The 12342-nt window shown below is 55.9% G+C and overlaps 1 protein-coding gene across 4 annotated transcripts in view; it reads right to left on the bottom strand.

Moving 5' to 3' along the window:
• Positions 1 to 12342, bottom strand: part of SLC12A3 (solute carrier family 12 member 3) — a 40339-nt gene that overhangs the window by 27471 nt on the left and 526 nt on the right. For 3 of the 4 annotated variants that reach the window (XM_005218465.5, XM_015475706.3, NM_001206178.1), the window contains exons 2-11: positions 11778 to 11924; positions 10304 to 10379; positions 9557 to 9652; positions 9116 to 9255; positions 8616 to 8726; positions 7482 to 7593; positions 6562 to 6692; positions 1483 to 1567; positions 391 to 545; positions 2 to 109 (exon numbers count right to left, since the gene is read on the bottom strand). In XM_005218465.5, the coding sequence (XP_005218522.1) occupies positions 2 to 109; positions 391 to 545; positions 1483 to 1567; positions 6562 to 6692; positions 7482 to 7593; positions 8616 to 8726; positions 9116 to 9255; positions 9557 to 9652; positions 10304 to 10379; positions 11778 to 11924 (1161 nt within the window). The remainder of the gene's footprint in view (position 1; positions 110 to 390; positions 546 to 1482; positions 1568 to 6561; positions 6693 to 7481; positions 7594 to 8615; positions 8727 to 9115; positions 9256 to 9556; positions 9653 to 10303; positions 10380 to 11777; positions 11925 to 12342) is intronic. The other variant, XM_005218464.5, reaches the window with a different exon arrangement.

The raw sequence follows: 12342 nt of genomic DNA, 5'->3' as shown, positions 1-12342 counted from the left end.
CCTGGAAGACTTTGGCGGCAGAGACGAGACAGGCCAGGGCAGAGGAAAGGGTGGCCCCAAAGATGCCAGCTGTGATCAGGGGTGCGAAGCCTGACACCATGCTCATAGTCTGCGGGGACATGGGGTTCAGACCTCCGAGGTGAGGGGTGGGCCCAGAGCCCCCACCCGGGTCACCCCAGTCCCCATGGCAAGCAGGGGCTGTGTCTGGAAGCTTCCACCCGAGCCTGCAACCCTCACTGGGGACCCAGTGCCTGCGGGGGCAGGAACTGGGCCCGGAGCCCCTATCTGAAACTCTTTCCCCAACCTTGAGCCATCCCCCCAAGCCTTGTCTTCTCCAGCCCGTTCCAGCCTCCACCCGGCCCTCCTGGCATCCGGCGGGGCTGCGCGTGCCTGATAGTAGTTGATGAGGCCGTAGCGGCAGCTGCGCTGCTGGGCGCACTCGGTGAAGTTCCAGCCGTAGCCACAGGCCAGCCCCTCGCAGGCGCCTGAGCCGGGGGTCACCGTGTCATTCAGCCCCCCAGAGGCATCTCGAACCACACAGGAGCCTGGGGAGGAAGGAGGGTGTGGGGAGGTCTCCCTCCCTTCCTCCCTCCTCCCCTGCCACCCGGAAAATGCTGGTCACTTCTGCAGAGGGCGAGATGCTGCTGCTGGGCCAGCTCTTCCTTTACTTTGTAATAATGATAATCATTTTAGCTCTATGTGGGAGCACTTTCGACATGCCAGGCCCTGTGTTAAGCATATTAAACACTCCTGGGAAGCAGGTATTTCTATTATTTTTGTTGTTGTTGCTATTCTATAGAGGCACAAGGAGCCTAAGTGACCCAAGGTCACAGTGTCCTCCTTATGAGGGAGACCTGACTCTCAGGCCCCGAGTGGCTATGACTGGGCCACGTCCCTTGGCCATCTGTGAGCAGCTCACCTCGCAGGGTGGTTACTGAGAGCAAGAGCGTGTGTGAGGGTCTCAGTGAGAGGCGAGTGTCAACAGCCCAGGCCTGGGTCCAAAGCCCACCTCTACCACTCAGGCTGTGTGACCTTCGGCAGGTCACTTGACCTCTCTGAGCCCTTGCTTTCTCCTCCATCAAAAGGCAGAAATGACCAGTGCCTGGATTAAATGTAATAAGGCATGTAAAGGACTGAGCACATGATAATAAGTCAGTTGCTAGAATCATCTTCCTCATCCTCAGCATCACTATTTTTATTATTATTCCTAGGGTTGGAGCTTGATTTTTCCTACAGGATTTTACACTCTTGAATCTGTAACCTGAGGTTTGAAGGGATCAGAGGAGCCTCGTCTGACCCCACATCTCCACCACAAACTACCTCCCACCATAAAGATGTTCTGGTTGCCACCATGGTGCCCCCCACAAAATAAAATCCACAGCTCCACTTCCTGGTGTTGCCACGCCTTCCCGGCTCGGCCCTCCCTGTTAGAGAGCCGACTGCACCCTGTGGCCCCTCCAGCGCTCTGGGCTGTCAGCTTACCGATGGTGGCCGAGATGGCCAGGTAGGAGACAGTGGTCCAGAAAATGGCCATGAGTGTTCCCTTGGGGATGGCTACTGCAGGGTCCTGGAGGAGAGAGGGAGGGAGAGGGGGGTCAGGCAGCCCCACCCAGGCCCTGCCCTTGTCAGGCTGAGGGTGGGGCCACCACCCCTGGCCCCTCAGAGCCCTTTCCCAAGGGGCATCTAGAGATTGAGCACCCACAGAGGAGGACGGGAAAGAAAGAGGGTGGCGGCTGAGACCACACCCAGGGCCCTGGGAGCCAGAGGCAGGGAGAGGAACTCCTAGCAGTTCCTCTGGTCCCTGAGGACACCTGGCCAGTGCTTGCCCTGGGGGCGGCGAGGGGGAGGGCTCCGGAATCAGCTTGTGTGCGTGCATGAGTGCTCAGCTCTGTTTGACTCTGTGCGACCCCATGGAATTCTCCAGGCAAGAATACTGGAGTGGGTTGCCATTTCCTTCTCCAGGGGATCTTTCTGAGCCAGGGATCGAGCTCATGGCTCCCTCGTCTCCTCACTGGCAGGCAGATTTCTTATGACTGAGCCATCTGGGAAGCCCCCTGAGCCATCCTGCCTGCGGTCAGATTCAGATGATCACTGGGCAGCCTGCCTGTCCTCCCAGGCCTCGGCCCCTCCAGCCTCACAGGGATGCTGGCAAAACAAACCCATCCTTGTCAAGCTCCTAGACCAGGACCCAGCTCATCAGTTGGGTTTGCTGCGTGTAATCCCCATTATGTGTCAAGTGATTTGTTTGATTACATAGCCAGGAATATATAGACCAGGCCCCAGCTTCCTCCTTCCTCTCAGAAGAAGAACTCTGCTGGTGCTTTCCTGGCAGCAACAGCAGACGTTCACAGCCACATCACGTGCTTCTCTCTTCCAGGCGCTTCTTCAAGCACAGCTTCCTGAGAGGCGGCTGGTGGGGAAACTGAGGCCAGGGAGCCAGGAGGAGGGCCCAGTTTGCAAAGCCTTAAGCAGCTCAGCCCTGACATGTCGAGGTCCATAGCCTCAGGCCCACCCCCAGGCGGCACTGGTCCTGGGTGGAAGGATATAGGCTGGGGGTTTTACAGCAGGTTTCTGGTCTAGGTATGGACCCCAGCCTGAAGGGGAAGGCCACGTCAGCCATGGGAAGTCAACCTGCCCGCCTTCCCTGGGCCATTCTGCTCGCCACTCAGCTGGCAGATGCAGAAAGCATCAGAGGTGACATAACTTGGAGGGACCGTGACACTGTTCAAGTTCATGGACAAGTCAAAACAAAGCTGGCCATGGTCCAGCTCTCTGCCTCAAACACCGGGGGCCTGAGGTGGAACCCGTGGTCACTCTGTGATGATGAGGCCCTGAGGCCTGGCCCAAGGGAGGAGGTACAGTGGGATCTTGCCCACACAGGGCAGATGGTGTGCCCACCACAGGGAGGACCACAGTGCACTGGGGAGCAAGGTGAGGAGACGCTGCCAGAACCCCAGAAGGCCTCATGGTGGAGGGTCGACTGAGGGCACTCTGAAGGCGCTGGGTGGGGAGGAAGGGGGTGGCAGGCCAGAGAGAAGTGGGAGCAGAGGTGCCGAGCTGAGGGAGGCTGGAGTCTCTGGAGCATCCTAGCTCTGAGGTCTCTGCTCTGCAGCTGTGGTCCAGCCAGCCCTGCCCTGAGAACCAGGAGGGCTCGCTAGGTCAAGCACACAGGGTCCCTGGGCCCAAGGCCAACAGACCAGGTCAACGTCCCATCTCACCTATGATGGGATGAATAGTGTCTCCAAAAATTCACATTTATCTAGAACCTTAGAATAGGGCCTTATGTGGAAATAGCATCTTTGCAAATGCAATTAGTTAAGATGAGGTCATACGGGATGAGGTGGGTCCTCCGTCCAATGACCTGGTCCTTGTAAGAGGAGGAGAGACCACAGAGACATGCAGAGGAAAGAAGTCCACTTGAGGACAGAGGCTGAGACTGGAGGGAGGCAGCTACAAGCTGAGGAGCCCTGGGATTGTTGGAAGCCTCTAGAAGCTGGGAAAGATTAAAGGCAGGAGGAGAAGTGGTCAAAGGACGAGATGGTTGGATGGCATCCCCGACTCAATGGACATGAGTTTGAGCAAAGTCCAGGAGATGGTGAAGAACAGGGAAGCCTGGTGTGCTGCCGTCCATGGGGTCGCAAAGAGTCGGACATGACTGAACGACTGAACAACAAAAGAAGTTGGAAGAGGCAGGGAAGGATTCTTCCCTAGAGCCTTCAGAGGAGCACAGACTCTACAGACACCTTTGTTTGGACTTTTGGCTCCTAGAACTGTGTGACAATAAATTTTCCCTGTCGTCAGTCACCAAGTGGGTGGTAATGCATTATAGCACCCATGGGAAGTGAATACACGAGGCCTCCATCCCGCCCTCACATCTTGGTCTGAAGTCTCAGAGCCCAGCTCACAGGTCAGGAGTATCTGGGTCCACATCCTGCCTAGCTCTCGCTGGCTGTGCACCTTAAGACCAGTCCCTTACCCTCTCTGGGCCTCAGCAGCCTCCCTACTGAAATGAGAGTAGGCTGGCACATAGCAAGTGCACAAGCCAGCTCACCAATGTGAGCGGTGAGGTGTGAGCTGTGTGGTCACACCGCCTGGCACAGATCCCATGGCAGTCACTAGGAAGTCCCTTGTCTCGGTCCCCATCTCCCCATCAGAAAATTGACTTCATAATAACGCTTTCCTTGGCTTTAGCACAGGGTGGTTGTGAAAAGGAGACCTCCCTGATACTGTGGTCATGAGACTGCTCTGTAAGTGCTAAAGGGTTGGGGGATGCACGGGGTGAATGGAGACAATGACATCTTTGTCATCACCCCTTTAGGGCTCGGCTCCCATGTCTCCTTCTCAGGGCTCGCTGGCCACCTTAGCCCCACCGCCGCCCCAGGCATTCCCTCCCTGCTTCTCTGCTTGCTTTCTCTCCCCATCACTCAGCCACCATCAGGCAAACTACACGTTTCACTTATTTATTTGCCGATTGTCTCCCCACGAGGCATGTGAGCTCCGTGAGGGTGGGAGTCTGTGTGTTTTGTTTACTGCTGTTTACTTCCTGTCCACAAGACACTGGCATCAAACCAGGGGCTCAAAAAATACTGGGTGAGTGATGAAGTTGTGATGAAGTTGAGCCTTCGGTATTCTAGAAACTTGGCATTCCAGCTCCTCTGCCCTCTGTGTGCAGGGCCCTGGGCAAGCCCCCGAGCCTCTCAGAGCTGGGTCTGCGCCTCTGTAACGTGGGGACAGTGAAGCTAGAAGACTATGGTGGCACCAAGGGTATTATTTGTAAAGAAGGAGGCACCCGGACTTCCCTGGTGGTCCAGTGGCTAAGACTCCGAGCTCCTAATGCAGGGGGCCTGGAATTGATCCCTGGTCAGGGATCTAGATCCCACGTGCCTCAGCTAAGGCCTGGAACAGCCAAATAAATAAATTAATTTAAAAAAAAAAAAGGAAGGAGGCATTGTGCTGGCCACAAAATGACACTGACCTTGACAACTGGCCCTTGGCACTTCCTCTGGGCTGGGCACCGTGCTAGCAGATTATGTAAATTAGCATGCTGAACCCTTCCTGCCCTGTGAAGACATGGCTGTGTGAGCCCCATTTTACAGCTGGGGAAGCTGAGGCCCAGAGAGGTTTTTAAGGGACTTGCATAAAGTCCCCACGAACAGGACTACTCTTTGCTGAGGACGTGCTGTCCCAAGGAATGGGCAAGGGGCCAGAGCCAGGAGGAAAGGGCCCCTTTAGGGCGCGAAGGCATTTAAGACAGAAGAAGGTACCCCTACCACCCCTAGCTCCGAAACAGCTGCTGGGCCCTGATGACTGCACACTGGGCTGGTCAGTAATCTAAGAAGCTTGATGAAGCATCTAGATAAATCCCCAGGCTGCGATTTCTACGACAGGGCTGGGAGAGGGAACCAGGCCACTGAGCACATGCCTGCGCTCTGCCAGGAGCTCAGGACAGGCAGACCAAGCCCCTGCTGGCCGCTGCCCAGAGAAGCGAGGGAAATGGCAAACACAGCCTCCCTCTGAATTTCAGAGCCAGGCTGCATTCGAGAATGCCTCCAACGCACGATTCTTAATTCATTCAAGAACGTGATCAGGGAGCACTTTCAAGCAGACCTGGAGGTGGAGGGTGAGGGTTCCCAGCACAGAGCCAGGCTCCTCTCTCTTCATCCCCACGTGTGTACCAGCTCCTTGGTTAACCCCTGCTGGAGAGGGCTCCGCCGGCACCAGCTTCACCTCCACCCAGAAGTGTTGCTGGAGCTCCTGCCACCTCAGCCCGCACGTCTCCCCCACTTTATTACATACTCAACTTCTGCTCTTACACTTCCCGTTTGCCATATCCCACCACTATCCACTCGACAAACAGGCACCAGGCACCTAGTGCTCGCCAGACTCGCAGCTGGGAATGGGGACACAGAGCGAACCCTCAGCTCTTCAGATGCGGGGGGACAGAGACGTAAGTGGCCTGGCACCCCTACCCTAGGGGAACTGTGGCGCTGACAACAGGGCAGGGAGAGATGTCAGGATGGAGGTGTTAATCTGCAGGAGGGACAGATCTTTGCAAGGTGAAGAAACGAAGAGGGGGAGCCCCAGGTGGAGAGCACAGCAGAGGCAGCGGTGGGGAGGAGGAACAGGGGAACGGGGGCAAAGCAGTAGATCCTGAGGGCTGGGCAAGGGTCACGGAAACAGCAAAAGTTCCTGTGGGGCTGGGGCCTCCCAGCCCAAGACAAGGAGCCTGCCCGATCAGGATGGTGGAGGGCCCGGGGAGGCTGTGCCTGATTCTGTCTGAGTGTTGGAAGGTCAAGCTGGCTCAGTCTTCCCCTTAGGCTGGGAGTGCCAGGGTCAATGGAGGAGACCAGCCCATTTTGGGGGTGGCATTCAAGGCCTAGAGCGTGGTGGTGCCAGTAAACATCCTTGGAATTGAATGGGCTGAACGGGATGGATTTGGGCTGGTCTAGATTGAGTTGAGCTGAAGTTTAAAAGCTCTGGCCCTGGGGGCTCAGTGCCCAGTCCAGTAGGACATCCTGGGAGGAAGGAGCAGGAAGTGGGAGAGATGGACATCCTGCTCACCTTGAGGTCCCCAGAGATGTTGGCTCCTGCCAGGATACCTGTGGCCGAGGGGAAGAAGATGGAAAACATCCCGAAGAAGCTGCCGTCCATGCCTCTCCATTCAGGCACCAAGTTTTGGACAAAAATGTCCGCTGGAAAAATGAGGCCTGAGTCAGGGCCTCCTGGAAGGTCCGGCACCCCTTGCTGGGCCCAGCCAGGCAGGCAGGGGGCTCCCATGGCAGCTCGTGCCTCCCCGTGTAACCGAGCAGGATCCTACGAGGCCTTCCCAGAATAGACCCCTGCCCATGTCCTCTGCCTGCCTTTTGTCTGGTAGGGAAAAAACTTTAGTCAAAGAAGAAATTTAATCAGAGAAGTGAGAAGATGCAGAGAGATGGAAAACAGTCAAGTAAGACAAAATAATAATAATTTAGCCATTAAACAAAGTACCTCCTCTTTTGCCGCAAGGGCTGTAGATAATATTCTGAGCCAAATCCTTTCCAACGGTCCTGCAGCCACTGACACCCCCACCAGGTGGGAGAAGTTAACTGCGTGCTGCCCACAAGTACGTAGACCCCAGACCAGCTGGAACCAGAAGGTTGATGATGCTGACTCCCGACCCACCTCACCACCAGCCAATCAGGAGAAGGTCCTCGAGCTGGTTACACCCCCACAGCCCCCTCCCTCTCCCTGTCTTTATAAACCTTTCCCTGAAAGCCTTCAGGGAGTTTGGGTCTTTTAAGCATTAGCTGTCTTGAACTCTGCTTGGTGCCCTGCAATGAACATTGCACTTTCCATCACCACAACCAGTAGATGGGGTTTACTGCACACAGGCAAGTGGACACAAATTTGGCAAGGTAACAGAGCCCTCAGAATGGGCCAGATAGGTGGGGCAGACTGTCTCTATCTCCAGAGCCACAGGCGGGGCTCCAACCCACACGTACCTCGGTAGCTGAAGAAGCCTTTGGAGGCCTTCTCCTCGGATGGGGGGATCAGTGTCCCCACCAGATAGTTGGCGAACGAGACCATGATGACGAGGAAGAAGAGCACCTGGGCCTGGGGGGAGAGGAGCCTGGAGGTCAGACAGTCTGGCCCTGCCTGTTCAGGGAGCCCCAGCAGGGAAGAGCTTGCCCAGGTCCCTCACTCTCTCATTCATTCAACACCTATTATGCTGCAGCCAAGCTCCTGTCTTGCAGACAAATAAGGAAGGTGAATCTAGTGAATGAACGGGGGTGTTACGGGGACTGGGTTGGGGCTCCTTTAGCAGGGTGGCCTGGGAAGATGTCTTCAGGTTCCTAGAGGAGGAGGGTAAGGGAGCAGCAGCATGACAGGGGCATTAGCTTGCTGCGTTCAAGGAACTGGGAGAAGATGTGGAGTTGGAGGTCAGAGGGTGAAGGTGAGGAGGGGATACAGGGCCATGCTCGCCAAGCCTGCCGCTGAGGCCTGACTTCTCTCCCCTTGTTTCATGCTGAACCTCTGATCTGGGGCTGGGCCCAGGTTCAGAGGATGCTCACATTTCCCTAGGCCCTGTTACAGTAAGGTGTGGCCATGGACTGCGTTCCGGCCAATGGGATATGAGCAGAAGGAATATGTATAACTGCCAGGCTGGGCCGGAAAAGTAAAGGGAGGGAGGACAGGGATTTTCTCCTTTTCACCCCCTTTCCCCTTCCTGGGGCTTCCCTGGTGGCGCAGTGGGAAAAAATCTGCCTGCCAATGCAGGAGACAGAAGATTTCATCCCTGGGCTGGGAAGATCCCCTGGAGGAGGAAATGGCTGCTGGCTGGGCTGTGGCCATGGAAGTGGGGGCCGTCACGGGCCAGGCAGATGAAGGCCGCACCCCAGGGGTGGAGAGGCCACAGGATGGAAGGAGGCTGGGTACCCCCCACACACCCTGTGGCCACACACCCGAGAGAGAAACAAACAACTCTGGCTTGAGGCTCCCTTCCTTGGGGTCTCTGTCACCCGGCAGAGCTCAGGACCCGGCTGATACACACAAGAGACGGAAGCAGGAGCAGGCCCCAGGACTCCGGCTTCTGCACTTGACCTTGCCCAGACCCCTCTCCAACCTCCTGCCCTCACCTTGGACTCCCACTCCATGCCAGCAAGGGAGATGGCCAGCAGAACAGTGACGGTGACCACGCCGATGATGCGGATGTCATTGGTGGGGTCCACGATGGGCGAGCCATACTCCTGGGGGAGGGGACAGGCCAGGCTGCGTGCTGTCTCCACACACCCCACCCCTCCAGGCTCCTCCACCTTGATTTACCTCATTTATGGGTGTCTGCTTACAGGAACACACACACTCAACCCCCTTCCCTGCCAACAGGCCCTCCATAGCAACTGCTGCATGGGCCTGGCAACTTGGCCCTAAAGGCAACACGCACCCTGGAAGGTGGTTTCTGGGAATAGTCTTTATTTGCTGAGATCATCATAGTCACCTGCAGTTGTCAGACTGTGGCTTTGGTCCCTGATGGGAAAGCTGGGCAGAGAGAGGCAGGAAGGCCTGGCACAGATGGGGTGGGGGAGGATGCGGCAGGCCACCTGAGCTCCCTCTGCCCAGGCTCCCGCCCCTGCCTCACCTGGAGCAGGTCCCGCACAGTCTCTGCAAAGCCCACGGTGTGCATGGCCACGCCCACGGCATTGGCGAAAGCAAAAATGAGGCCAATGGAGCCGCCTAGCTCTGGGCCAAGACTCCGGGAGATGAGGAAGTACGTGCCACCTGTAGGGGACAGAGTCAGGAGCCATGACACAAGAGGAATTGTCTGGCTGGGATGGACTTGGGGTAGGCAGAGCTGAGGCTGGGAGGAGGTGAGCATGGGACCCAGCGGTCCATGGGGGAGGAAAGACCCAAGGCCACCCCGTGGGTGTGGAGAGACTGCCCAAAGCCTACATCTGCAACCAGAAGAAGCATTCCCCGTTTGGGCCGGGGTGGAGGGTAGGGAGTGGTTCAGAGATCTGCCCCCGGGGTGAAGACTCAGGGTCCTACCAGAGGAGGATCTGGGGGCTGGGGTGGGGCCTACCTGACTTGACCTTGCCGTTGGTGGAGATGGCGGAGATGGAGAGGCCCGTGATGGAGGTCACGGTGACCGAGAGCAGGATGATGATCCAGGTCAGGACTGTGGGGGTGGGGGTGTGATTGCCCCAAAACTCAGTCAGAGCATTTCCAGAATGAGAAGCCTGAGTCAGCCAACCGATTCACCACGGGACTTAAGTTACTTTCTTTCTCTGAGTTTCAGTGTTCTCATCTGAAAAACGGGTCTCTGTCTACCTCATGGTATATTCTGAAGAGCCAGGGAGTTGATAAGCCAACGTGTAAAGGATCTTAAGATATGGATGGGGAAGTATTTTTTTTTTAATAATAAATAATAGTAACCTCTTGCTGAGCACCTCTGGGTGCCAAACCCTCTGCCGTTTTACGCACATCAGAGGAACAGTTATTGCCACAATTTGCTAATGAGGAAACTAAGGCTCAGAGAGGTTAAATGCTTGTCCAAGGTCACACAGCATGCTACAGAACCAGCAGCTGCTCTGTCCTTAGTGAGAGGTCCTAACCCAGAAGCTCTGTGGGAGAAATTTGGCTCCAAGAGGTTGACTTCCTGAGGGCAAACTGAGCCAGGGAGAGCCCCCAGGCCTGCCGACCCACATGCAGTGCTCCTCGACCGCACTGCCCTGACCTCAGCCACTGCAGGGCCCCGGGGGCTCCATAACCCGAGTTCAAGCCTGGGAGGACCAGACCCCTTCCCCCGCATGCCAGAGGCAGCACTTACCAATGCCCGCCTGGGCGGTAATCCAGGGGAGCCGCAGATACAGAATCACACCCCAGATATTGAGCATGCAGCGGATCTGGGAGGAGAGGGGCGTCAGAGGCCACCTGGGGGCCGGGTACCCCAAGATCAAACACATACATCCCTGTCCCCAGTCATGGCCCGGCATCAAGCACCTAGGGGACACCTGGGCTCTTTCTTTGCTTCACCCACTTGAGCGGGTACCCACTTCAGTGCCTCTCTGGTTCTATGGGGCAGGGAGGGGAGGGGTACCCAGAGACCCACCTGTCCCTCCCACCACTCTCCTGCCCTCCTTCCATCGAGGCCTGAGGATGGGCGGCAAGTCTAACACCCGTCACCCCGCCCCAAGCCCAGGGTCCTGTGTCTGCCAGCCCCAGTCATGGCCCAGTGGCCAGCTGTTGGCCCACAGCCTGGCATTTAGGGAGAACTAGGCAAATGCCAGCTGAGCTGATGCCCCACATACAAGCAGAAGTCATGGCTCAGGTTGCTGTGATGTCAGCTTCCAAATTTAAAGCCAAGCTGGAGACCACAGCTGAGGCTGGAATTCCCACATGGGAGGGAGGTGGTGGTCTTTGGAGTGGGACAGGTGGCAATTACAAGTTCTGGAGATTTCTTTTTTCTTTTAGTCTTTAAAATTTTTTAATTTAATTTAAAAAATTGAGGTATAGTTGATTTACAATATTGTATTACTTTCACATGTACAACAGAGTGATCCAAAATTTTAGGCCAGGAGATGGCGAAGGCCTGCATATGTGCTGAGGTACTGAATGGGGCCCACACAAGGCTCTGAGCACCAAGGGAGGGAAGGAGGCCAGACGCTGGATCTAGGGGGAGGGGTGACCATTCAGATGGAGAAAGGCACAGCCTGCAGAGAGTTGAAAGAGTTAAGGTCAGAACCCAGGCCTCCTGCCTCCCAGAGTGGGACTAAAGCTTTCTCCTAGACCTCATGTGACCCCCTCTGTAAAGTCCCATAAAGTCTTTCAAAGCCAAATTCATTAGATTGTTTGCTGTCTCAGTGGGACCTAACACGGCAAACCATCTCCTCATCGTGGAGAATGAGAGAACAGTTGTGGAATTGTGTGTTAGGTGCTGCCCTCTCGTGGCTCTTAGGGGGAAAAAGTTTCTCCCAATAACTCCAAGGCAGGCATTGATTCATGCACTTTATATCTATTAATTTGTTTAATGCTGATCATTTCATAGATGAAGAAAGAGAGGCATGGACAGGTCACACGATGAGTGGAGCAGTCAAACAGAGATCCACCCCAGGGCCAGGCCTCAGTCTCGGGGGGTAAATGGAGGTCAGGAAACAAAAAGGGAGAGAAAATCTGAGATTGCTTTGCAGATGGGGAAACTGGGTCGTGGGTCTGCCTTGACTACTGCCTAATGAGAGTCAGAGCTGAGTTTGAATGGAGCTCTGTCTCCCCAACCCCCATCCCTGGACGTTCCATCCACTCACCATCACCCCTTTGACCCAGCCAAAGCGCACGGGCTCCTCAGGGTTCTTCTCACCATTGATACCTGCCTCATCCTCCACCAGCCCATCAGTCATCTCATGGCTGGGCCGGCTGTCAAAGGCAAGGGCATGCAGGTGGCTGCCTTCCTGCTGGGAGCCCAGAGACCACGGGTCAGGCAGGCCGGGGTCAGGACAATCCAGCTCCCTAGCTCCTCCACCATTCAGCCTCCGAGGAAGCACACCTAGTAAGCCCCCTCTCTGCTGCAGACCCTCCCTACCCCTCTTTCCTCATCTCCTTTAGGTGTGTTAAACCTCTCTAAACTACTGGGAATTCATTACTTCTCTGGGAAACCCTAGATTGCTTGCCTGGGTTGCCAAAGACTGGGCAATAAACATTACAACATGTGCCCAGAGGCTTACAGCTCCCATGCCCACATTTCACATGGGCCTCTCAGCCCACGAGGAAGACCGTTCTTGTCTTCCATGGAGACCCCTCTGTGTCCCTATGACACAGATGACAGAGCTGAGGCTTAGAGAGGTTAGGTAACCGGTCGAGGTCACACAGCAG

The sequence above is a fragment of the Bos taurus genome, chromosome 18 (genome assembly GCF_002263795.3).
Source record: "Bos taurus isolate L1 Dominette 01449 registration number 42190680 breed Hereford chromosome 18, ARS-UCD2.0, whole genome shotgun sequence".
Classification (NCBI taxonomy): domain Eukaryota; kingdom Metazoa; phylum Chordata; class Mammalia; order Artiodactyla; family Bovidae; genus Bos; species Bos taurus.
This window is presented reverse-complemented; position numbering and strand designations above follow the sequence as displayed.